The following is a 24,359-nucleotide window of genomic DNA, read 5'->3' as shown; positions in this document are numbered from 1 at the left end:
AGTTCCTTTTAAAAACAGGATTGCAAAAAGCACAAGAACTGCAGTACCCAACTACATCACCTATTCCTATTCTTCACAAATCTCAACACAGTCAGCTTGGTATTCATGTTTCAGAGATAAGAACAGATGCAATGCAGTAAAGCCAGTCATTTGCAGAGAAACCCCACATACTTAAAAAAAAAAAAAAAAAAAAAAAGAAGGGGGAAGATAATATACCACCACATCCTCAGAGCCTGACATTCCAGGAATAATTCACCATCAAAACAGTGAAGTACATACATAGCACAGCTAGAGCTAGGAAAACCTCACACTGTGAGGAATATTTTGAGGAAATCTATTGTGGGTGGAAGACCCACCCTCTGCTATAATAAGGTTCTGCTGACATACTAAGTATATATCCTTTGGTGAAAAAAAGCCCCGGTGCTTTGGTAAAGTAATAATGCTGCACGTATGATCATGACAGGATGTATTTTATTTTGTCTTTTTTCTTTTCCTCTCTTTTTTTAAAAGCTCTCATGCCATGCAGAGTCTCTCCTCACAATCACACAAACATATTCTAAAGCCATTTCCACTCTGCGCCCTTTCTGGGAAAGTCAGCTTAGTAAATATCACGATTGCAACAAACAACACTCAACGCTCGATGCTCTCTAAACAAAGAGATCTGCCAACTGGCAGGGCATGAATAAACAAGTTTTTCCTTCCCTCTTGTTTGTGAGATTTCAGATAGCAAATGTGTTTCTTCTACCGGCATTGCTCAACAATGACGGAATTTACTGCCTCTTTCTGCCACTAACCCTCTGAGTCCACTTTCTTCTTCCCTTTGCCTCCGTTTCAGTCCAACTCAATGTCCAATGCAAACCAGGTTCCGGAACAAGGGAACACAAGGTGTACCAGCAAATGAGTTAATGCAAGAGCAGAGCATTTCCACTGCACAGCCGCATGCCCTCAGAGGAGATGGCCCCACCGACGACATATAAAAATAGACACCTAAAATCAAACATGACAATCCCCCCGCCATCACCTCCATTTTGCAATCCCAGTAAAATCACCTCTCCCTCCCTGCCTTCACCCCGGACACCCCGGGCTCCTTGGCTTCCTGCGGCTGCTTCCCAAGCCCAGACCGACACTTCCCGGCGGGCACAGACCGACCCTGGAGCGACAGCAGCCCCCTGCCCACCCCGCAGCCGGGTGATGCTGCAGCAGCAGCGGCGAGCGGCTCCTGCCGCAGCCGCGTGGCCGCCCCGGGCTCCCCGCCCCGGGCCGGGGACGCGCGTCCTGCGCCGGGGAGGGCGGCGGGGGCTCCGCCGCGCATGGGCTCGGTACCGGGACCGGCAGCAGCCCCACCGCGGCGCTGAGCTCTCCCTCGCCAGCACTCACCGCCACCGACCCCGCCGCTGCCGTCGCGGCGACGAGGAAGTCCCGGCCCTGCTGCCGCTGGGAGTGACGCGCAGCGCGGCCAATGCGCAGGGCGGGCGCAGGGAGGGCCGGGAATCGCCTTCCCCCGGGGCCAGGGCACAGCGTGGGCTCAGGGCTCCTGGCGGAGGCCCGGCCTTCCCGCCGGTGCTGGAATGCCGCGGGAGCTGGCGTGGAGGCGGAGCGCCAGGGACAGCCGGCCCCGCCCGCTGGGGCTGCGGAGCTTTAGCCTTGCCGGCGGCGCGGATCAGTAGCCGCTCTAAACACAGCAGAAATCAACGCGTGGAGTTAAGCGCATTCCAGAATTTAAGCTGTTCTAAATGAAGGTCTCAAGGGAAAGCCAGCTTTCCAGTGTTTGAAAATGCGTTAAGCACGAAATATCACTTACTAATACCAATAGTCAGTTCCTTTCTCCTAGCCTGTTTCTTCTGCGTTTTATGTGGCCTCTGGTCAGCTGGCAGGCTCGTTTGTTTAGGAACTCACACATTTTATACAAAATTTCAACCTCAAAAAAAAGGTTTGTTGTCAAAGTTTCCGTTGACAGAGAGGAAAAAAAAAAACAGAGAGGCCAATGAGCAAGCAATTATGTAACTCCCGAGTACTGATTTTCTGGTTTTAGTGCCATCTATTAGAAGAAGACTGTGCTCCGCAAGAGCAATGCACAAGTTGGATCCCATTCAGGCCACCAAAATGACAGTCAGTATTTGGAGCAAACCTCAGACAGATGTTCACAAGGGCTTAGGATGGGGCGGGAAGAAGTCCCTAAGGTAAGTGTAGTGCCCACAAGTATCCATGGCCCTTACACAACATCTCTGGCAGTTTGCAGTGTTTGTGCATTTAGCAGACAATGTGTGACGGATCAGGTAAAAAATCACCTGTATTTGCACGGATTATGTGTGTTTAGAATAAAAAGAGCTGCCCCAGAGTAAAATTACACCTGTGCTGTAACAGCTTTGGCTTAACCAGTGTTACAAGCAGCTTCTAGAATAACTAAAAGCATAGACAGAAGAAAACATGCTTTCTGTGTTTGCTTTTGTTTCTGTTTTGTTTATTTCATCGTCTGGAGACCTTTGCAAAATAGAGTGTTTCCCTTTACACTCCGTTTCGTCTGTTTCTGATTGCACAATCAAGGAGAAGGTACACACACACACGACAAAAAAAAAAAAGAAGAAAATGATGGAGCAGAGCCTGGAATTTGTGTGAGAGGGCCAAGAGCCTCTTGTTAAAACCAATTTTTAACTGGTTACATTTCAGCTTCCTGGAGAAGTTTCAAGGCTGCTCTTGCACTTCTCTACAGGTGACACTCAGCTCAGATGAGCGGCCTAAAAAACATCCTGCTGCAGGTTCAATGTATTTTTGCTGCCTGTGTGAAGCCTTTTAAACTCACAGCTGAATGTGATGCTCACTCCTGTTACACTCTCCTGTATGTTTTACAACAGGCACTGCTTGAGAAAATGTAGACACAACCCAGTGTCCAAATTAATTTCAGAAAATCAGAGAGCAGTGAAGGTCTTTATATAATATATGTGTGTATATATATATATGCATATATATATATATATATATGTATATAAAAGCACAGATTATTTGAGGACAAATTAAAAATAGCCTTGAAAGTGACTCTGGGCTTTAATCTCCCATGTGATGTTGCATCATATGATGAGAAGGAAATACCTCCAGGCTCTAAATAAACCTATTATCATTTAATCTCTAATGGGTTATTTTGAATTCCGAAGAGAATACATCTTTTGTGCACTTGCACAGCATAGAAGATCACTCTGGATTTCCTACCAGAGGCTTAGAAAACCATAAAAAGGGAAACAACAGCCAGGAGCAGGCTGATGAGGAAAAGCAGGCTAAGCTGCCAAACCAGAAATCTGAGGTAATGTGGCAGCATCAGCCGGGCATAAGATGTGGGCAACAACTTGGGTTTCTGCCAGTTCCCTCTTTCTGCAAAAATACACCTGCAGCAGAGTGGTGCCTTTCCTAGAGGATGTAAGCATCCCTGTGATGTCCTGTTTGTCCCAGGGGGGTGAGGGGGACAGGGATTAGATCTGAGCAGGCCATGTCCCCTCGCTCCCCTCAGCTGGGAGCTGCCATCCTCTGAGGTCCTATTTCCACTCTTCCCATCGACACTCCCATGCCACCTGCTTTCCTGTACTGCCCTGGTGCTTGTGGTGAGTGCTTGAAGTTTTTTTTTTTACTAATTACTATACCATAACTTAAAAGGAAGCTTTTTTTTCGTTGTTTTTTTTTTTTTTAGTAGGTAACAATATCATTCTGCATCACACAGGAAAGACTGACTTGATCAGCATATACAATGCATCTCTTTGAAATACGCTTACATCAGCCTTTGACTCCACTTGTGAATGGCTCCCCCATAGCAAGGAGGACAGAGAACACAGACACACTGCTTGCTAGGCTTATCTACATAGGCAGATGCATAAGAAAGGAAGAACACAGCTACAGGGGTGAAAATTTAATCCATCATCAGTTAATTTAACACAGTGGAAGTCTTCTTTACATATGGATGTCCCCTGACACATTTAATACACCAAAGAGAAGACTGCTGAAAAATAATGATTTGTTTCTCTCCCCGTCCACGTAGCAAAATACACAGAAAATACATATCCTGCCTGACAGTGTTAATATCCTGCCAGTGCTCTGCACTGTTTTGACAATGAGATTCCACAAGCCCTGCAAGCCTCATGTCCACAGGGCTCTTTAGACAGATCTGTTCTGCAAGCCTAAGATTTTATGATTTAATTGCAAAACATCTCCTTAGAAGAGATAAAGAAACATAACAAATACAACAGTTATCACACTAAATAACAAAAAATTATTTTATCATAGTGCATTAGTATAGCTTTTTCAAAAGTCTAGGAATGATCAAATTTTCCTCCTAAGAATTTGTCACAGATAAGTCATAGGCCATATCCAGGTGAGCCCAGACTGCTCCTTCAATTCACAGTCTCATTAGAGTTAGTTGCTCCCCAAGAGAACCCTTAAGTAACACCAGCTTTGCCTTGCAAGGGTGACTGCTTAGCACATCTTGGCTGTGTGCTTGCTAATGTATGAATGTACAAATCACAGAATCACTGCTGCTGGGATCTCACTCTATTAACACAACCAGAACAGTGCAGACCCTGCTTGCACAAATATGCTTGGTTATCAGCTTCCTTCTCTGAAGTGTGCCAAACAGGATTCTTCTTTCCTAAATTTACAGTCTAACTATGAGGTATCTGGTCTAAGCTCAATTTTATAAGCCATGTAAAATCTCAGCAAATACACACACTCGGGTGTTTATAAAGTGCAGTAAAAATATGGCAGAGTAGAAACCAGTAAACTGGAATAATTAAGAGAAAATATGACAAGTGAAAAAAAGACTTGTTTTCTTATTTTTGCTTTAAAGTGCTTCTATCCAAGAATTAGGCAAGGCCAAAACCTTCATTATGCTCTATGGCATAAAGCAACTTCTCTTTGAGTACTTTTTTACTGCTGTATCTGGGGAGGAACAAAATGGAGTGGCAGGTCCTGGCATGGGGACAGACCTCATCTGGATTTTCCACTTGAGGATCTTCAATATAAAATCTAAAATGGTCCAGTACATAGCCAGTGATTCGATCAGATCCTGACAAAAAAACTGAAGGAATGAAAAAAAGAAAAACAAGAACAAGTTAGCAAATTAAAAACCAAAACAAAATAATGTTAACTAAAAAACATTAAAATAATTAATGTTAATGAAAACCACGAAGGGAAATTAGTGTAAACATACAGTTATTTTCCTAAGCTAAGTATTTTGCTTTGTTGAATTTGCACCTGAATACAGTTTAAAGTCTCTTACCTATTCATAGTAATTACAAGCCCTCGTCTACTTTATATTGTGGACTTTGTGGATGAGAAAGGCCAGGCTAGGTCTGACCTTCTACCTTTAAAAAGGATGACCTAGCTTCTGCAACCCTTTGACAAAGGTAAACTGCTTACATCAACACAGTGTGCTCATGCAAGCTGAGGCCTCTGACCAACAAGACAACCACAAAAGTAAGGGATAAAGTTACTGCAGGCTTCAAGGTGGTCCGATGCACTCAGGCAAACCTCAAGGGATGTGAGGAGGGTCAACTGTCCCTGTGCAACTCTTTGTGTTATTTCTTTGTGGTTTTCACTAGAAAATGTGGCAGCAGCAGGGGTGAACATGGGGAAAAGCTACAGTTTGGAACTATACTATAATAGTTTTTATGTGCAACCATCTAGAATGTGTGTTGGGGGGGAAAGAAAAGGGCTATGAAAAGTTTAAAATGCCCAATATATTACCAAGAAACATTTTCTTTTTTTCTTCTGGTAACTTGTGAAACACAGTCCAAAAATTCCTGATGGTTTGATCTGACTGCTTATACTGTCTGTATACCACATTCTGTCAAAAAGACAAAAATAAAACAGGCCAGTTAATCCTCAATATTTCCATTTATATTTAAAGCAACATTTTATCTGATAAATTTTATAATCCTGTTCATAGATATTCAAATCCCCTTAACCTCTGTTCACTTGTTTTTCAAAGATTCATATGACAATCCCTGAGTTATGGCTTGATACTTATTCTCCTTTATTCTTGTAGCTGATGTAGATTAGAAACAGAACATCAACACAAATCAAAAAAAGAGAAAGCCCTTCGAGCTTCTGCCCATCTGTTCATGACCTGTGCACTCAATGAAAGATCAGGTCAGAAGTAGTTTATGCTTAGCAGATAGAGCAGAAGGACACTGTGCTTGTATACAATACCTTTTCCAGCAGATGCCAGTCAAATGTTGTGTGTCCCTGGAGAAGAACCTGCAGCTCTTCAGGGAAAAACACCTTCCAATATCTAGCTGGGCAGCCTCTTAAGAACCCTTGCATAAAGTCCTCAAATGGCTTCTGTACCGATTTATTGAATATATAATTCACATACAAATCAACATATTCTTTCCTGCAACAGATACAAAACAAGCATTGGTGGTGCTTTTCTAAAAGGAGGATTATAGAGAACTTTATGCCTTATTCCTTTATTCCATATGACCTGCTGTGCTGTACAGACACAGTCTTCACTGAGACCAGTCGCCACTGGCAATTAGTTATTCACTGAATAAGCTGGGAACATCTTCACAAATAAAAGAGAATGCTAGCCAGAATAGATTCATTTTGGTAACACTCCTTGTACTTCATGCGAACACGCCAATGAAATCCTATCAGACACTTGATTATTATAAAAGATGGAACCTAGCAGACCTAACACTCAATGAATGCCCAAGAATTTTCCTGAAATCGAAATAAATATTTGCACAGCTGCTAATCAATAGTTTCACTCTTCTCTCTACTTCATATGGGGATTTGTGTAGTGACATTGTACTTGTACAATCAACTCAATGTAAATGCTGTACTTCAAGCTTAAATAGCCCTTTCATGGATCCCTATGGGTCCTCAGGTCATCTGCATAATTCAGGACACAGAATTTCTCTCTGTCCTCTGTGCTACATTAATATTGACACAAAGCCTTATTGATAGATTGCTCTTTCTCCTTTATGTACAAGATACATGCCATATATGTAACTAAGCAGGAAACATTTTGCTCTATAAAAACCCTTACAGAGGTGTACCTATAGCTGGGTTTCCCAGACAAATCACCTGTATTTCCCTGAAAATACTGTTCACTGCTATTTTTAAAATTTGTTAGGAATTTTCCTGTTAATGCCAGGTATCTGCATATGTTGATACCAGGTTGTCCAAGGATCCCCTTCTCATCCACTGCTTGCCCAAACTGCCAATGTCTGGCACGTGTGCAGCAAGTACAGCAGGAATTGAAAGTGTGCAACCTATTGGACCAAGACCAATGGCACAATACAGAGGTCAATATTTTCTAACAGTATATGGGGATGGGTACAGACATGTTTCATACACTTGTAACAAGACAACAGGATAAGAAATATAAAAATAAAACTGACCTGTTATCCTCAGTGACAGGAATGTTGGCACCATTTTTCTTAAGTTCAACAACCTCCGTGGAATCTCCTCCTTCCATTCCCTATGCAAAAAAATTTAAAAATTGGCTGCTATGTCTATATATGACAGATATATATGTGCTACTTCTCTCAGTCTTCCTGGAGGGTCTGACATAGCACTCCCACTAGTTTGAGTTTACAGACAAGTTGTGTCATTTGCACTGGGACACTGTCTTGCCCAAATACCTATGTGGGATGTCTTACCGTGAAGTCCAAGTCCAAGCTATCACATTCATCATTCAAAATGCTCCGAAGATTCCTGTCAAAAACCAAAAGGGATTAAAGAGAGAAGAAACATGACCATTCAATGCACTTTCAAATTCTGCTGCAAACTATCCTTTGAAAAGCAGCGTTTAAATGCATATATATACACAACACCTACACTCACACAGAACTGTCGTATATGGCCCTGAAATTTTGCCATGCTGCTGCCATGAGCTGAGCACAAACACCTCCAGTAAAAAAGGATTCCAGGCAAGTCCATCCCCATGCCCTGTGTGGACAACTTTACACAAAATTCAGTGACAAGTGGGATTGGGACCACAACCTTGCTTCCAGACATTACCTAGTGAGGAATTAAGTGTGGACCAGAAGGGAGAATTAAGTGTGGACCAGAATTCTGGGACAATTGTTTTGGGGTGCAGCACCTCTCCAAGTATTGCAGACAACCTTGTGTTCCAATTCACTGAGGAACCTCAGTAAATTTAGCACCTCAGGAATTTACCACCTCAACACAGTCACTAGCTCATGGGATGGGGTTCTCATCTTCTTGGTTGTTTATAGCACTTGCATGGAAAGCTGGGCTTCAGAGGCCTTGAAGCATTACACTGGTGGCAGCAGCACCTCTCCCTGCTATGTCTGCCTGACATCTTCTCTCCCAGTGCATGGAAACTCTGCACAAGAGTTCTCAGAACTGGCACAACTGCAGCATTTTGTAATACTGTACTTGTGCAAGACAATATTGTGGAAAGTGATAATTAGTAAATCAGAGAAAAAAAACCAACATTAATAATTGGGTCCTTAGTTCTTTCTAGTCCCAACTACAGCCCAAAGTGTTTTGAACTATATATTCACAGTGTGGACTTAAGCTTTTGTGGAGCAGAGATCTGACACCTTCTAAGCCATGAGGCTTGGCTTTTTATTTTGGCAATACCAGCCTCTGAGAACAACATCCATGCTCTGGACAAGGACCTCCTTGGAAATCTGTGGCTTCTAGCAGCTTCACAATGGCAAATGTAGATGCCATGGGTGCCCCGAATTCAGCCTCTGGGATCTCCCTGTGCATGGTCAAGGCAAGGGACCCAGCTGAAGCTGGGGCCATGCCTGGCTCATACCGGCCCACAGTTGGCAGCAGCTCCTCAAGGTCCTCCAGGGTGGGGGCCAGGTCCAGTAGCTTTTTGTAGAGAGCCCTGGGGAAGGGGAAGGGCACCATGCGCTGGTTAAACAGGGCCATTCCACAGAGTGTCCCAATCAAGAGGAAGGTGTCCTCATCCTCACAGCTCGAGGCCTGGTTAAGAACAAGCACACCAGAAAGCCATGACTGCCTTTTCCCATGGGTGGGTCCCCCATCCACCCCCACAGGGCTGCCTTACCTGTTTGGGGAACCACACAAGGCTGGAGGCAAAGTGGCAGAAAGTGCCAGTGCCAGGCTGGCAGAGGGTCCTGGCTGCGATGCTGAAGAGCTCCTGGGACACCGCACCATCGTCCATCCCCATCTCACCCACGAAATTCACCTGCAAGGTCCGAGACACCCATAGATAGAGACACCAATGTTGCCCACAAAATCAGATTCCTTACCTGGTGTGCAACAAGCCAATAATTACATACCTGGGAGAGAGACACTGATTATTTATTTCAGGGTTGTGCCAACCTGGGTACTCGGTATTCCACAAATCAAGCACATCCCACCAGACTTTTTGAGCCATTATTTATACACAGAAATTCAGAGTTAGCAACTTTCCAAGTCTGTTATGCTTGGTTAGTAATTTCCAAACAAGTTACATAACCCCAGCTAACTAACTTCCTCACACCCTCAGGGGAAAGGTCTTCACCTGGGCAGGGGTCTTTTTGCCCTGTGGGCATGATTTTTAGTTTTATAATGAACACAGTTCAGCTACAGGACCTTGAGTATTTTGCCAAGTTAGCAATGTATATACAGACATTCATCAACACCTTGATTTACTGCATCCTTAAGGCTTTTTAGTTCCCGGATGTCCTAGGCTAGGGAATGCTGCCTGCTGCCTGTTCCACTGACTAGGTCTCCTTTCTTCCTGATTAGTCTTGCAAGTGTACAAAGATCTTAACACCGACAACCATCCTGATTTAAGATGATCCCGATCCATTCTACATTCTGCACCACGCACAAAGCCCCCGAGGCACTGGCGGCGCGGGGCGGGCTGTGGGCGGGCTGTGGGCTGTGGGCGGCGGAAGCGGCGGCCATGCTGCGCGGCGCGGCCGTGCTGCTGCTGCTGCGGCGGGCGGCGCCGAGGGGTCCCGCGCACGGCCGGCACTGCCACGGGCAGTGGGAGCCGGGCTCGGGCTCGGGCTCGGGCTCGGGCTCGGGCTCAGGCTCAGGCTCAGCCTCAGCCTCAGCCTCAGCCTCAGCCTCAGCGCGGCCGCAGCCACCGGAGCCATCGCTGCTGCGCTTCCTGGTGTGCCCTCTCTCCAAGCGACCGCTGAGGTGAGGACGGGGCGGGGGAGCTGCGCCCGAGTCCTGGGCAAACCCAGGTTAGTCACTGCTCCTCATGTTTTGCTTGGATGTTTCTCCCCCCTCCGACTTGGCTGACTAGGTACGAAGAAGCTACGAACGAGCTCATTAACGAGGAGCTGGGCATCGCGTACCCCATCATCGACGGCATCCCGAACATGGTTCCGGAGGCTGCCAGGATGACGCACAAGAAGCCCCCGGCCGGGGGCTCGGAGCAGCCCTGAGGAGCCGCCGGGCGCGGCGGGAGCGGGGCCTGATGGCCGGAGCGGGGCTGCTGCCCTCCCTGCCCACGCTGACTGTGCTCGTTCCCCTCCTGTCCCTGGCAGGCCTGTTCTACTCGGCCAGCGTAGACGAAGCCTTCCCCCAGGGCTGCACCAGCACAAACAGCCTGTGTTTCTACAGCCTCCTCCTTCCTGTTACAATACCAGTTTATGTGTTCTTTCACCTGTGGACCTGGATGGGGATTAAGCTTTTTAGGCACAACTAGTGTGATGTCTTTGCTAACCCCTGGGCTTCTCTAAATCAACGTAATTTGTTTAATCTCATCAAGTATTGCACTTCATTTGAGAGAGTTTCCTTCTGGCACTAGTGACTGGCATCATTTTCCCCGTAGTATCTGGAACTGTATGAAGCAGCAGCCCATTGTTAACTACTGCTAATGCAGATGAAGAGTAGGAGTAATAAGAAACACTAATTCCCTCTGTTTTATCCCTTCAAGAGTGTTGTGCATTTGTAGTGGCACTAATTAAAACCTTCATTTTCATGAGGAAGAACTGTACTCTGACTGAATAAACTAAATTAAAATTAAAACATGCAATGATATGAATCTCTCTCGGAGAGCTCTGGGGTTTTTAACTAGATTTGTGTACTGAAATATGTTTGTCTCACTGTCAGAACAGCAAAAATTAAAGTAAATCAGGTTGGTGTTTAATAACAAAACTTGAGATGAGTTAAATTAAGACATTTCTTTCTTGGGTTATACCCATGTCTGTATGTGCAGTACCTGCAGCTCTTTTCTTTCTAGGGCCACAATGAGAGTGCCCCATGCCAAGTTCTCAGAATTGTCTGAAAAACTTCCTAACAGGACACAGCTATGAAGGGGATAGGTCAATGCTACAATGAAGGTTTCTTTTTTATGTTTTGCTTTTGGGTAGTTGGTATCTGCAACACAAAACATGTCCTTTACCTGCTGAAAAATGCAGCACCAAGTTGTAAATGCTGCAGACCATACATAGTTTCCCTGGGTGGGATACTAACAGTGCAGTTATATTTCTCAGGCTGCTGCTGGGCGAATAATGCTGTGATGCACAGTGTGAAAGGCAGTGCTCACAAGAGGTGCGCCCAAAGGCTGACTTGAGCTAAGGGCAGCTGTTTGTCAGGGCTTGTACAATTGGTGGAGACTCAAAATCTAGAGGACAGTACAGAGCACACCCTCATTGCCTCCATAAATAAATGCCTCTCTCGGCTGGCATAGTGAGGAAGCAGGAGGGAAAGGTAGCTTTGGGAGCCATTGTGAATATCCAAAGTATATGGGAAAGAAATGCTTTGACAGCTCTGGTTGGCAAGAAAGCTCACTTGGAGAGCACCAGTACTGGGTCATAGGGCACCAAGGTCCATAGTTCCTGTGGCACAGGCATGCTGCCAGACTTTGTGTTAGTGACAGGTGGGGCACGTGGTCCCTTAGCTGAACTCTGCTCTGGGCAGGTGTCCTATTCCCACATCAGCCAGCTAATGGCTTTTGCAGGGCAGGGCCAGCATCACGATTCCTGCAGGAAATGCAACTGCCACAACCTTTGGATCAGTGTGGAAGCCACAGAATAAAGGCACATGGAGACAGCAGCACTGTAATCAGATTCCCATCTCTCTGGCCAGCACTATCCTTCCTTTCCCTTCGGACAGCATCTCCATGAAAGAAATGTCATTTTGTGGCTGTGTTGCTTGCTGACCCCTCAGGCTGGTTCCTCAGATACTGGGGTTTTCATGTACAGCAAACTAGTGTAGAGTCTCAAAAGCCAGACTAGCAGCAACAGTACTGGACTTAGACAACTGAGCAATTCTATTCCATTACCCCAAAGCAACCTCACAGTAAATATCACTGCCACTTTCATTTGACTTATGCCAACAAAGCTGCTTGGAATAAGAATGTAAAATACTGCCCTCCAGATTTACTCTACACCATCTATGGAACATGTTTTATAATAATTTGGTGAGCAGTTCTTTTGTTGTATGCTCAGAGGATACTGAAACCCTTCTACTAATATTCAGTAACACTGAAAATCAAGGAACACTGCAGCAAGATAGAGCTAACAAGTAATACAATTTGGTATCTTATCTTTAAGATCTTCCTGAAATCTCGTTTTGAGGCGAATTTTAAATTTTTCCATATGTCTTGCAGAAGGCATTGTCTTCTGACAGCAAAATTCCATGTCTCAGAGATCCATATATCGGGTATCTGAGGATTGAAGTAATAGTCTGTTAGCAGTTTGTTTATCTCTTCTGATTGGTAACAAGATTTGCTGCACTTACAATAGAGACATTGGACAGAGCCCTGCATTCTGTAATATGAATGTGGATCTTGCTTTTCCTGTCAAAGATGCATGGAAACTTGCTCAGATTCCATAGGACTGTCTGAAATGACAAGGAAGAAAGGAAAAGACATGTTGATTTTCCCTTGTGAAACCAGACTTCAGGGACATGTGTGCAGACTGAACTGCCAGTCTGTACCCTGGCAAACTCCTGTGTCTCTGAAATGAGCCCTTGTGTGCATGAGCACTGCACTAACAGAGGCTCACGTTCTAAAAACAGCTTCTACTTGCTCCTGTGAGTGAGAAGCAGAGGGACACTTGTCAACAGTAGTGCATGAACAATAAAACAGAGAGAATGATTTTAACTGCATCTTCCATAATTCAGCTAAACCAAAATGTCCTGGATACCCGGGTTATGGTACATTGTTTTCAAAATCTGCTGGGTTTATTATATGTAATACCAAAAATAGATACTGGTATAAAAATAATCTAATTCAAAGTGTTACTCCTCCAGTGTGATAAGGCAGCAACTTCAGGTAATGTCCTAATTGGCTTTTGATTCTATGCTGTTTCTCAAACCTCCTTTCTCACTCTGGTTAGTTGGTACAAAATTGGTACCTTAGCAAACAAAAGCTTATGAAGGAATTAGGCAGTTGCCCTACAAATTCCAGCCAACTTGCCAGAAAACTTACTTTTTTTTGCCAGAGGAAACCCCTACTATGCACATTTCCATTTCATACTGCTTCCTCTGACACTGACTGCATTTGGTAGCTAATTTTCACTCTGTGTCATCAAGAAATGCCACAGATTATTTTTTATTACCACGGCTTTGTTTTAAGATGTAAGTAAATTGATATGCTCAGTAGGGTTTCTAAATAATAGGTTAAAGACACCTCAAAATATTTCTCTTAATTAAACTTTAATTAATTAATTTTAATTAAAAAGTAAATAAACTCCAGAGTAACGCGAAGTATAGCAACCATCCCTCGTGCTACTATTTCACAGTGAGTGCTAGTTCAAAGCAAACAGATTCTGCTTAAGAGCAGCTCCAACTCTCAGAACCAGGGATCAATCAAACCAGTTGTAGCTGCTGGAACACTGGGATGGTAAAGGGCTTGCATAATTTAGAGCACTGGAGGAATGGGGAAAAGGAAATGTCTTCGAGATGTATTGGGTTAGTCTCTAGAGTTGACTTCCATATATATATTGTCAACTATTTAAATAAAAGAGTTTCACACTGGTGGTAAGATTTATACTTACTGTTACATTTAAGCATGAACATAAGTTGATAATCTGTATCACTTCAGGTACATAGAAGTTGCTTTCATGTACTCTGAAACCAGTTCTGGAGTTCACCTGCATTGAAACACGCAATATATCAGCAGCAGAACTAGTGTGCTGTGTCTGTGTGGCAGGATGGGACTGACAGGGCTTTCTGCAGAAAGGGCTCTGAGACCCTGTGCAGAAGGTAAGGGATAAAAGTGCTACAAGTGGCACAGTGCTCCACAGTGAGAAGTCTCAGAAACCCATGTATAAACTAGCAGGAAAGCAAATTTCATTTCCAGTTAAGATCCCTTAACAGGACTCCATCAGGAAAAGTATGTTTCCCTTGGAGTGTCTTTCATGTTGCAGAACACTCTGTGGTTCCCTATTCATGTTCCTACTTGTTGTCTGGAAAAGATACTTGCAGAGGGACAGTGAACATGTAAAGCTCCAGGTCATGTAATCAGTCGCAGAGGAGTAGGCCTGCTGCATTTTCGAGTTTATTTACCTGCATAAATACAGATTCAAGAGTCTAAACTTTGAGGCCCAATTCTGCATTCTCAGCCAAAAGGATATTCAACTCTGAACAAAATTTAACAAGTCTCTGTAGGGTATGCCCAGCCACTGCCCTGGAGGGATGTCTGCTGAGATAAGGAGATACAAGTCTCTCTGATTTATGCTGTGCACTTGAGCTCTTGATTTTCCTAAACTCTGAACATCTCTGCAGGAGAAAGTATGGTTGTCCAGAACACAATTATTGCTCCCTTTGTTCTTCTTGTTTGTGTGCAGCTAAAGAGGTTCTATTGCTGTTGTCCCAGAGAATTTGTCAGGTTAGCAGGCTCTTCAATCATCACAGAGCATTACTGTGGCAGCCACAATGTGCCAAGCAGGTAGGTTGTCTTTTAAATGCTCTGAGCAGTTATTGGGGTGAGGGATCTCACCAGGAGAAAGGGGAATGGGCATGTTACATAGAGGACACCACATCCATAGCTCTGTAGGCATCAATGCATGCACTCCTGAAACCACTGAAAGCATTCTTCCCCTGCCAGGGGCTATAACATGCTTTAGCTCTTCATTTCTGCAGAGGGTCAGTTTGGCACAACTCGAGCAGGACTCCTTCAAAACTGTGCTGGTGTAGAGCCAAAGAGATTGCTGAAGCAGTGTCAAACCCAGAGAACTGAACAAGTGAGAAATATTAAAATACTCTAAGCTACATGGATACAGCCTGTCTAATTGGGATCCAAGCACTTTCTCACCTGGTAAAGCCTCTGCAGTATTTGCAGAGGCCCTGTTTCAGCTGGGCCCAGGTTGAAGATGTGGTCTGGCCCCCTGGCTTTGAACTCCAGGACAGATTGCTTGGAAACCCTCTGATACAGAATGACCAGCTCCCTGAAAAAGGATGTTCCTAGATTTGACCATAAGCATTCTGTAAAGAAAACAGCTAGTAAGGTCACAGGTAACATACAAATCACTGCAATTTGTGGATGAAGCTGTTTTTTCTCTTTTTATCAAATGAATTTTAAAAACCTTTTAAGCTTGCACTACAAAAATTATAAAAAACCTTAGACAGAACTTTTTTAATTCTTGTGTCTTGCTGCATAGTCCCTATGTTTCTATGTCTATCAAAAGCAATTATTTCAAGCCCTGGAACACATTACATCAGCAGTAATAACACTTGTTCTGCAGCAGAAAATGACCAAGCATTTACATCATTCAGTTTTATCATCATAAAACCCTACCAAGAGTTTGCAGGCCCTCAGGCTGGAGCTTCATGATGGCTTGAGCCATCTCAAAATTCAGAGAGTCTCCATCCTTCCCCTGCAGAAGGAAAGGCAAGATCAAGTAGACCCTGAAATTTTCAGGTGAGATGGGAGAGGAAGACAATGACGGCAGTAAGTTCTTAATCTCCTTTTGCACCTTCAGAGGGAAAAAAAAAAAGAGACAAGGGTTAAAATGCAATTCTGTTTTGCCAAAGTAATTAGGTTGGCATGAAATTCCTAAGTTTCATGCACAAATCCAAAGCTCCTCAGTATCTGTTTAGTGAGCATCCTTATATCAAATCCTTACCTTCTGGTAGACTGTTTGGTTTTCACTGATCTTCTCATAAAAACGTTTCACTTCTGACATGTCTATGCCTGAGTCTTCTTTGGAAGTTTTGAAATGTTTGTCTCTATCACAACACAAAAAAAAAAGGATACTAAATAATGTTTTTTCTACTGACTGAATAATGAAGCATTGTAGTATTAGAAAATACTTGGAAAGTTCAGCCCCAGGTTCAGTGGGTATAATTTCACATGTTCTTACAAGATAGACAACACAGGACACTGTTTTGTGACCTGATTAATATCCTGTCCTTTCTGTCTTGTGTGGCTGTGAACTATTAATGGTAGGCTCCTGTATTTCACCCTAAGATGACTTCCACTTCAGTGCCAGGAGAAGCTATTATGGATCCTTTGAGAGCTGTAATATTGCCTGAAGGGATTATCATCATCTGCCAAATATCACTAAAGGATAATCTTCTAAAATGTGAACTTCTCTAGCACATTTCAGTAGGACCAGGGCTATAAAAATCTTAGTACTAGCTTGAGCTTTCTGAAATAAAGACTGGCTTCTTGCAAATTCAGATAAAATGAATCTTTTCTACATATGTGGCCTAAAATAACACTTTCTGGTCAGTTTACATGCAGCCAATATATTCTGTTATGTCTAAGTCAGTGCATGCTACCTTTTGTCCAGGAAGCTTCCATTGATACAAGCCTCAGATGAAAAGATCAGTCTGATATTCCTGATAGTAAAAAAAACAAAAAGTCAATCCTTTCAACTTCAGGTTTTTAACTTTGAGAGAACAAAAAACATGTGTATGAGTGTGTCTGCACCTGACAGCACACAAAACTTTTCTTAGCACCACTTCATTGTCAGTGTTGCAGAAGACATTGTACTCGAGGAGTTCCTATCTTTGGCAAGCTACCTCTGCTCTCCTGGGCCTTGTAAGGGAACCTGCTCAAGCACCCCATACCAGCCAGTGTTCCATTCTGGTGGTGTTATCATGGAGATATCTTCTCCTGACAGGTCAGAACATTAGCTGCTTTTGTTTGTTATGAAAATAAAAGGCAGCATGGGAGGGAAGAGGATCCCCTCCACGGACAGGGTCTTTGTAGCATGTGGGGGGAAAATCCATCAGGGTGTCAATGTACTGCTGCACAAAAGCTGGGTTCCCAGAAACTGAAGGGACATTAGACTTACTCACTCCCTGTATTCCTGGTTCTGTTCTTACTGAAGCAGCTATTTTATCAAGCAGTTTGCTGTCAGGCCCTTCCTATTGAGATCTGGAAAGAACCCTCTCTCTCACCCTTTCAACAATCACTTTTCACATAATCCAAACTGTGCTAAAAGTGGTCAGGGAAACATACTGTACCAAGTTAGCCAAGCTTTTGAAATGCTCAAAATCAGCAGCTGGGGTCAGAGTTTCCCAAAGAAAATAACCTCCCGTATAAAACATGAGAAAGACTCTAAGTGTAAGGCATCCCACAGTGGTATAAACATACTGCTTTTGAAAATGGGTAATTAAAGAAGGGACCACTAATTTTTAAATGCTGGCTCAGCATTCCGGCTTGGGTACTCTGGATCAGGCTTTTTGCACAAGGCCTTGTTCTGCAGGCAGGGTCTTTCACTGGTTTAACTTGTCAGCTCCTCATCAACTTTACAGCCATTCTGGTCAAGAAGAGGACAGGCTTCTGAAGCCATGCAGTACATCTGCTTTGCTCCTGTTGCTTATCAGCATCTCTTTTTTCTATGCAAAAACTAGGTGAGAAGTGCTGGTACAACATTGTGCCTTGGCTAAATTCTTGAACAGTTCCTACTCCTCCAAAATAGCCTCCAAAGAAAAATAATTTTTAGAGAAAATCATGTATCAGGAAAAAAACAAAACCAAACACAAATAGCAAGTTTCAGATTTACTTTTTTATACTCTTCCAAGGTTTAGATTTAGAAATCCATGCATCCACTTCTTTATCCTCCAGAGTGGCAATTCTATTCAAATATGAATTCTGTGTGAAATGCATAAAAATATTGACAAAATTAAAATTGTAGCAGGTGGGATTATTTTTTTTCAATCCAATCATTATAAGAAGATTTCAGCCTAAGTATGAACAAATTAATGGTCATCCAGCATGATCCAGATGCATTAACCACAGAACATATACAATTGCAATACAAGTTAGTTTGTAGGTAAGCACAGAAAAAACTGCAATAGACAGATAGAAAATTGGAGTGCTACAAGCACTATGGAAAATCCAAATGTTTCCAGCAGTAATGTGGACAGTGGCAAAATCAGAAGCTATGATCAAATGTGCACATACCTTGTTCTCCACCCTGCAACGGGCAAAACTTTGGTTTACTCCTGCAATAATTTTAATCCCCTTTTTTGATGCACCCTTTTCTGTGAAAAAACAAAAAGGTTGTCATTTGAAGACACTCATTATCTTTAGAGAGTTAAGTGCACAGAACTGGAACAGCAAAAAAACCCTTCAGATAGTAGTTATTGGGGTTAAATGGAATAATTCCTGGTAGAATTTGTTGGGGTGGCCAAGCAAGCATGAGACATAATATTTGCCTTTCAGTGTAAACACAAAATCAAGAAAGCAAACATCTCCATGGAAGACACACATATAGATTGTATACATCTGCAGTGGTCATTACTCTGGCAGGATTTTCCAGTATTCACTGGTGAATTGATGGGAAGTGGTATCAACTGATTGGGCTTGCTCTCATCTTCCAGTTGTCCTTCATCACCAGACCCAAAGAAGTAGAATTTGTCCAAGGAAGGGACATAGACCAGAGTGTGTTGTCTGTTCAGGAAAAAAAAAAGTCATAATAAGTGAAAACCACTGGGCAAGACAGAATAAAATTTACAGATACATTTTCAGAGTGTAGACCTGAATCTTGTCTTTGAAAGTCCTGACAGTCCAGATAAAGAATCCCTTTAACCAACGTGTTAGAACTCTTCATTGCATAAACATTCAGCAATGAAGACACATCTGGACTCAGATTTCCTATACTATCCTCTAATGTTTGTGATTTACCTTGGTTCCACATACAAAAATAGTATTACACCTCGCTTCCTTCACACCCTTCTGGTTTTAAAAGTGCACCTTCTGTGCTGCTGAGCCCAATACCAAGCCCAGGTGAGTTGTCAGGAGACTTTTTCTGGCCCAATTCCAGAAAGGCAAAGTGAAACTGGGTAATTATCACTGCTCTTCAATTCTTACTAAGAGCCTCCCAGTTTGTCAGTCAGGATGGGAATTCATTGACCTTCCCGATGCAGACTTTTGATGGTCCTTTGCCCTTTGGAACCCAGTATATCCTTTGTTTATTAAAAGAGAAAAAGATCATGGGCTTCTGGTGGTTTTTGCAGCTCTCTTCCTTTGCTCACAAGGGACTGAGGCTCTCACTGGGGCTCTCGCAGGAGGGTGGCTTATACTTGAAAACATTGAAAAAATTAAAATCGTAGCAGATGGGATTCTTTTTTTTCAAGCCAATCATTACAGGAAGATTTCAACCTAAGTGTGAACAAATTAATGTTCATCCAGCATGATCCAGATGCATTAACCACAGAACATACATAATTGCAAGTTAGTTTGTAGGTAAGCACAGAAAGATGGATACTCTGACAGTGCTGACCTATTGGGATACAGGGATTTGAACACCTTGGTGACTGCCTTCCCTACTGTTCTTCAGTGATTCCCCTAAGGCATTGACCCTAGAAGACATGTCATTGGCACTTCCCACCTGCCACAGGCAATCTGTGAAACCCTTGCTCCCCACAGCTCAGCCACCACACGAGGCAGGAGTTCATTCCGAGTGGAGTTGTGACCCAGCTGGCCAGACCCTCCTGCTCCAAAGGTGCACACCAGCCCCTCCTTGAAATGAAGAAGCAAACAGGATCACTGCATTATTAAGGACATTCAAATGGTCACAACCAAGAGTGAGAGCCAGCAAGACACACCATGTCATATGGGACTTGATTCAAAACATCCCTGATTGAAACATGAGGAGGGTTCACCTTGCATCAAGCTGGATCATACACTATAAAATCCAAATAATTTAGCTCCTGAGAAAAGCAATTTAAGTCCTGAGAATAACTCCCTGTTGCTTAAGAATTTTACTTGTATGAGTAAACCCTAGTGAATTACATGTTGTTCGCATCTTCTGAAGTCCCCAATATACCATAAAAACCAAAGTATTTTCAAAAAGTACTGGGAATTGAACTCTGCCTCAGGATTTCCTTTCACCATATCCCTGCAAAAGGTTGCATGCAGGTGACAGGAATAAGAGAAAAGACCAGTTTTCCCAATAGCTTAAATAACATCCCTTGGAGATAGCCTTCAGGCTCAGGTGGAAGCAGGCATTACCATCCCAATTTCTCCATGCTGACTTTTCTCAAAAGGTGAGGTCTCAGATGCTGACTTTCCATTTCAGACTCACCTTAGAGAGAGCTGCAGTATGATCTGCTCCACATGAGATAAATACAGTCTTCCAGTGCTCTAAAGCTCCAACATATGATGGGCAGTCCCTGTCTGGAAAGAAGATAATACTACTAAATTGAAAGAGTACTGGGGGGTCTCATATACAGAAAAATTTAGAAAACAGGAGGATTAAGTGCTTTTCTGTCTTCTCTTACAGCAATTCATGTAGTTACAGCTTGGGTTTGGGTTGTTTTCCCTCCAGTGTAACATACTCTTTCTCATAATGTTCTGTCTTTTTCATATTACTTTATTTTTTTTTACTTTCGTTTGAAACAAAATGCAATACTTTCACATCTGCTTGCCAAATGGTACTTTGCTTCAAAATATCTGATTCTCAAGGGTTTGAACTTGTTCAGATTAGATTCTGCTGTCATCAGGTTTTGTCTGGCTAGGGCAACTCTTCTCTAGCCTTCTAGGTTTGAAGACAAGAGGTTATTTTAATTCTCCTCTCACCTCGTGTTTAGAGAGAATTAAAGAAGGTACAAAAGTACAAAATTAATTTCTTTCATACAAGACTTCCTGGATAGAGGATAGGAGTGGAAACAGAACTGTAAGACCTCAGAGGTTTTAAGTGCCCACACTATCCAATTAGCCACATAAAATGATGGCAAGTTCTCTATAGAAATACAGCCCCTAAAACCATTGTACCTCTATGCCTTTCCTAGTCAGGAAACAAAGAACATATCCCGATGTATTTTATTCAAAAGACTTTACTGTCCACTGCTACTCCATAGGAGCTTGACAGTACTGAAGCTCGATTTGGTGAGCTCACTGAGCTCACCAGGAAAACACCCTCCTGGTGCTCCTCTTCCTTACCTTTCGTGTCTCCATGTCCCAGCTGTCCAAAACTGTTCTTTCCCCAGGAGTACACAGCTCCAGAGAGTGACACAGTGATGCTGTGAGCTCCTCCAGCAGCAATTTGAGCAAGTGGGATGCCCTTTAGCCTTTCCACCAGCTGTGGTTTGAGAGTAAGCATGGTTTGGCTCCGCACTCCAAGCTGTCCATGGGTGTTCTGACCCCAGGTGAAGAGCTCACCCCCTTCACAAACAGAACAAAAGAAAACAGTTCAGCCTCACTGCTTCCCTTGAGTATTTGCACTTTGAGAGTAGGAGCAAAACTCAGTGTTGTTTTCAGGGACCTAGGTCCAAGGCAAGACCATGTGTGGCCAAATTTCTGTTTGCTTCTGACCTCCTTGGGACTGTCCCTTGCTGTCCATGTGACTCAGCACAACACAAATAAAGGCCACGTGTTTCCACCTCTAAAGTCATACTTACAAGAAGTTCCCGACCAGAAAGGTGTTGTAACTTAAGAATGAGCAGGTCTGGTGACCGCAGAGTGGGGCAGCCACGTCTGCTCTCCAAAACACACCTTTGTGGAGGGACAGTGCTCAAGAACTGGAGAGAGACAGAGAGATGCAGGTCCCTGGGTGCTGGGAGGAAGGAGCAGCACTGATAGCCAGTGCACTTTGTGTCCCCACTGCTCATTACTCTATAACGGAGTCACCAACTCATGCAAGTAGTACAAACACTGCCTTCTCAGAGCAAGCGTGACTGCTGTTTGGAGGAAAAGTGTTCTTGAAAGAGGCTACCTCTAGATAGTGCCATGGCATGCTGGTCCCCACATGCTATTTGAACAATATTTCGGTTTCCCAGTTCTTGCACCAGCCTACAAAAATAAGGAAAAAAAAATCAAAATAAATAGATGCTGTGCTATGAGACAAAGTAAAGGACAAAGAACCTCTGCTTACCAAGCCCTATCACTTTTAGCAGGAAATATGTGGAGAAATATAGGTCGCCTGTAAGCTGATTCACCCTTTTCTGATGCTGGCCTGCTGTAGCAGGGCTAACTGATTTGATTGTGGTTTGCTCCACAAGAAGCTGGAAAAGAACCAGGCTCAGCCTGATTCTGTTATCTGGCCCCTGGCAAGATAACAGAAAGTCACACAGCAAACCATCTAGATGATGGTTACCCTCACAGCTTAATCAGAAGGTGGTAAGGTTCAGATATGCTTGTGTCTTTCTCCTGCAGTTTTCCCAAGCCATGTGTGGTTTGCAAGTCATCTGCATTGCTCGGGTATGTTCTACTGATCCTTACTAAGTTTCAGAGAAACCTGTGTCATGTGCATCCCAAGCAGCTTAGATCTTGGTATCTTCCTCAAAATCCGTGCACTTCTAGCTGGGTTAAAAAAGAGGATAAAGTTTTGGGTACTAAGACTGTATGTGTTCCAGTTCCCTCTCTACAACAGGAGCATGCCTCAAACTCCTGGATGTTACCTTGAGGAAAGCAGGCTGCATTTTCTGACTATTGCCATCCATACCTCCATCCTGTGAAAGCTTCTTACCTTGTCTTGGGGCAGTCTGCTGAAGCTTCAGCCCAGTGTTCAGAAAGCTTCCCGTTAGGGGAGAGAATGAGCCTGTGTGTTGCATCATGGTTTGAGCACTGCACCTCATTCCTCTGCGACTGTGTGCGCTCTGCAGGACACGCACAGACAGACACGATGGTCATGTTATGGCAGCAGGCACCTTAACCACCTCGGCCCCCTCCCCAAGATCTCTGTGTGCTACTGCTTTCACCAAGAGCTTCTGCTTCTCAGGAAAAAGTGAGACAAGTGTACGTGACTTATTTTCTCAGGCCTCTTAGGGTTTCAGTGTCCTGCCTACCCACTGGTTTGTTTCATGCTGGATGACTTTACTCTAAAAGGCCTTGCTCCATCTCTTAGGCTGCTGTGCCACCAGCTCCCTAGACAACCAGTGAAACTGCAGCAGAAGCACAGTCTGTAGCTTCTGCACATCTGTGGAGAGTGTCTGACAGAGACAAAGCACTTTTCTGAGGTATCTGACCACCCCAGACTTGTCACAGCCTTGGGGATAGGATGCCTTCAAGTCAAGCATCTTACAGGATGCTGGAGGAGCAATGAGGGAAAATTCACACATTGCCTCTTCACAGCAGAAGGAAGTACCTCCTTGTCTACAGCTGAGGGGCTGCAGATACTCTCCCGACCTAGAGGCACCAAGTGACTTGGTTACTCGCATGTAGCTCTGCTCCACCACAAGTGTCTGAGACCCAGGATGCCCAGGAGTGAAAGGTGGTCATCAGCAAACCTAACACCTCTGGAGACTCGCTGCCCACACATCAGACATGGAACTAGGAAGGAAAATCCCTGGCAATTCCCCGGCATGGTCTTTCTCCTTTCCAGTCCCCCCGCTCCGAGTGCAGTGCACTGGGACACGCTTAAGCCCCTCATGCAGAAGCTCCCCGTTCCCGAGGGACCGCACAGCAGATTACTGCAACTTCAGCGGTTCCACCTCCACGGACCCGTCCTCGCCCACGCGCGGACCCATCCTCGGGGGGTCCTCCCGGCCGCGCCGCTCCCGCCGGTCCGTACCTCCCGTGCCGCTCCCCCGGCTCCGCTGCTGCCGTCCCTTCGCCATCCCTCGCCCGCCGACAGCTCGGGAGTGCCCGGGCAGCACCGGGAACGCCTCGCCGGGGAAATGGAAACCGAAACTCATCAGGGGCCGCGGCAGCGGGAGGAGCGGGAGGGATTCCGGGTACCTGGGAGCCCGGAGCTGGGAACTCTGACTCCTGCGGTGAAAAGGCGTGAGCTACTGGGCTCCGGTGGGTTCCCGGCTCTTCTCAGCCTGCGGAGCTGCTGCTGCCCGGGTGGGAGGAGAGGGCAAAGCAGAAGGCGGGTGGAGGGATGCCGGGGTCTTCCATGTGGAGGATGCGCCCTTTGACTTTATTATTCACTTCGGAAAGTGACCCGCCCGTGTCCATCCTGTGATGCACCCTTTGACTTTATTATTCACTTCGGAGAGTGACCCGCCCGTGCCCATCCTGTGGAGAGTCGAGAGACCGACTCTGCTGCTCAGCTGTATCCCAACTAAGCCCACGGAAACCC

At 44.4% G+C, this 24,359-nt stretch overlaps 4 protein-coding genes across 6 annotated transcripts in view; 2 read left to right on the top strand and 2 right to left on the bottom strand.

The window, feature by feature from the left end:
- HERC3 (HECT and RLD domain containing E3 ubiquitin protein ligase 3) overlaps nt 1–1,532 on the bottom strand; it is a 45,263-nt gene extending 43,731 nt beyond the window's left edge. For 2 of the 3 annotated variants that reach the window (XM_082282663.1, XM_082282664.1), the window contains exon 1: nt 1,378–1,532. The gene's annotated coding sequence lies outside the window, so the exon portion shown is untranslated. Of the gene's footprint in view, nt 1–794; nt 852–1,377 lie in introns of those variants that run through there. The other variant, XM_082282665.1, reaches the window with a different exon arrangement.
- Nucleotides 1,533–4,841: 3,309 nt separating this feature from the next.
- On the bottom strand, nt 4,842–23,893 carry LOC309572819 (E3 ISG15--protein ligase HERC5-like; the record flags this gene model as incomplete). Its single annotated transcript, XM_082281285.1, has 23 exons — nt 23,847–23,893; nt 22,803–22,932; nt 22,050–22,126; nt 21,278–21,499; nt 20,421–20,512; nt 19,725–19,855; nt 18,636–18,784; nt 18,296–18,375; nt 17,895–17,983; nt 16,663–16,722; nt 16,005–16,107; nt 15,677–15,854; nt 15,194–15,363; nt 13,935–14,030; nt 12,676–12,777; nt 12,482–12,601; nt 9,035–9,175; nt 8,777–8,949; nt 7,647–7,701; nt 7,386–7,465; nt 6,190–6,373; nt 5,725–5,824; nt 4,842–5,056 (listed from the first exon to the last, which is right to left on the bottom strand). Exons 1-23 carry the CDS (start codon nt 23,890–23,892, stop codon nt 4,842–4,844), a joined length of 2,793 nt encoding a protein of 930 aa, XP_082137411.1. The 5' UTR covers nt 23,893.
- Nucleotides 9,867–10,373, top strand: PYURF (PIGY upstream open reading frame; the record flags this gene model as incomplete). Its single annotated transcript, XM_082282667.1, has 2 exons — nt 9,867–10,122; nt 10,232–10,373. Exons 1-2 carry the CDS (start codon nt 9,881–9,883, stop codon nt 10,371–10,373), a joined length of 384 nt encoding a protein of 127 aa, XP_082138793.1. The 5' UTR covers nt 9,867–9,880.
- On the top strand, nt 10,406–10,959 carry PIGY (phosphatidylinositol glycan anchor biosynthesis class Y; the record flags this gene model as incomplete). Its single annotated transcript, XM_082282668.1, has 1 exon — nt 10,406–10,959. The coding sequence occupies one exon, from the start codon at nt 10,406–10,408 to the stop codon at nt 10,634–10,636; it is 231 nt and encodes a 76-aa protein (XP_082138794.1). The 3' UTR covers nt 10,637–10,959.
- Nucleotides 23,894–24,359: the final 466 nt, after the last annotated feature.

Source organism: Coloeus monedula (genome assembly GCF_965178545.1).
Source record: "Coloeus monedula genome assembly, chromosome: 5".
NCBI classification, from domain to species: Eukaryota; Metazoa; Chordata; class Aves; order Passeriformes; family Corvidae; genus Coloeus; species Coloeus monedula.
The sequence above is the reverse complement of the archived record's forward strand: the minus strand, read 5'-3'. Positions and strand labels throughout refer to the sequence as shown.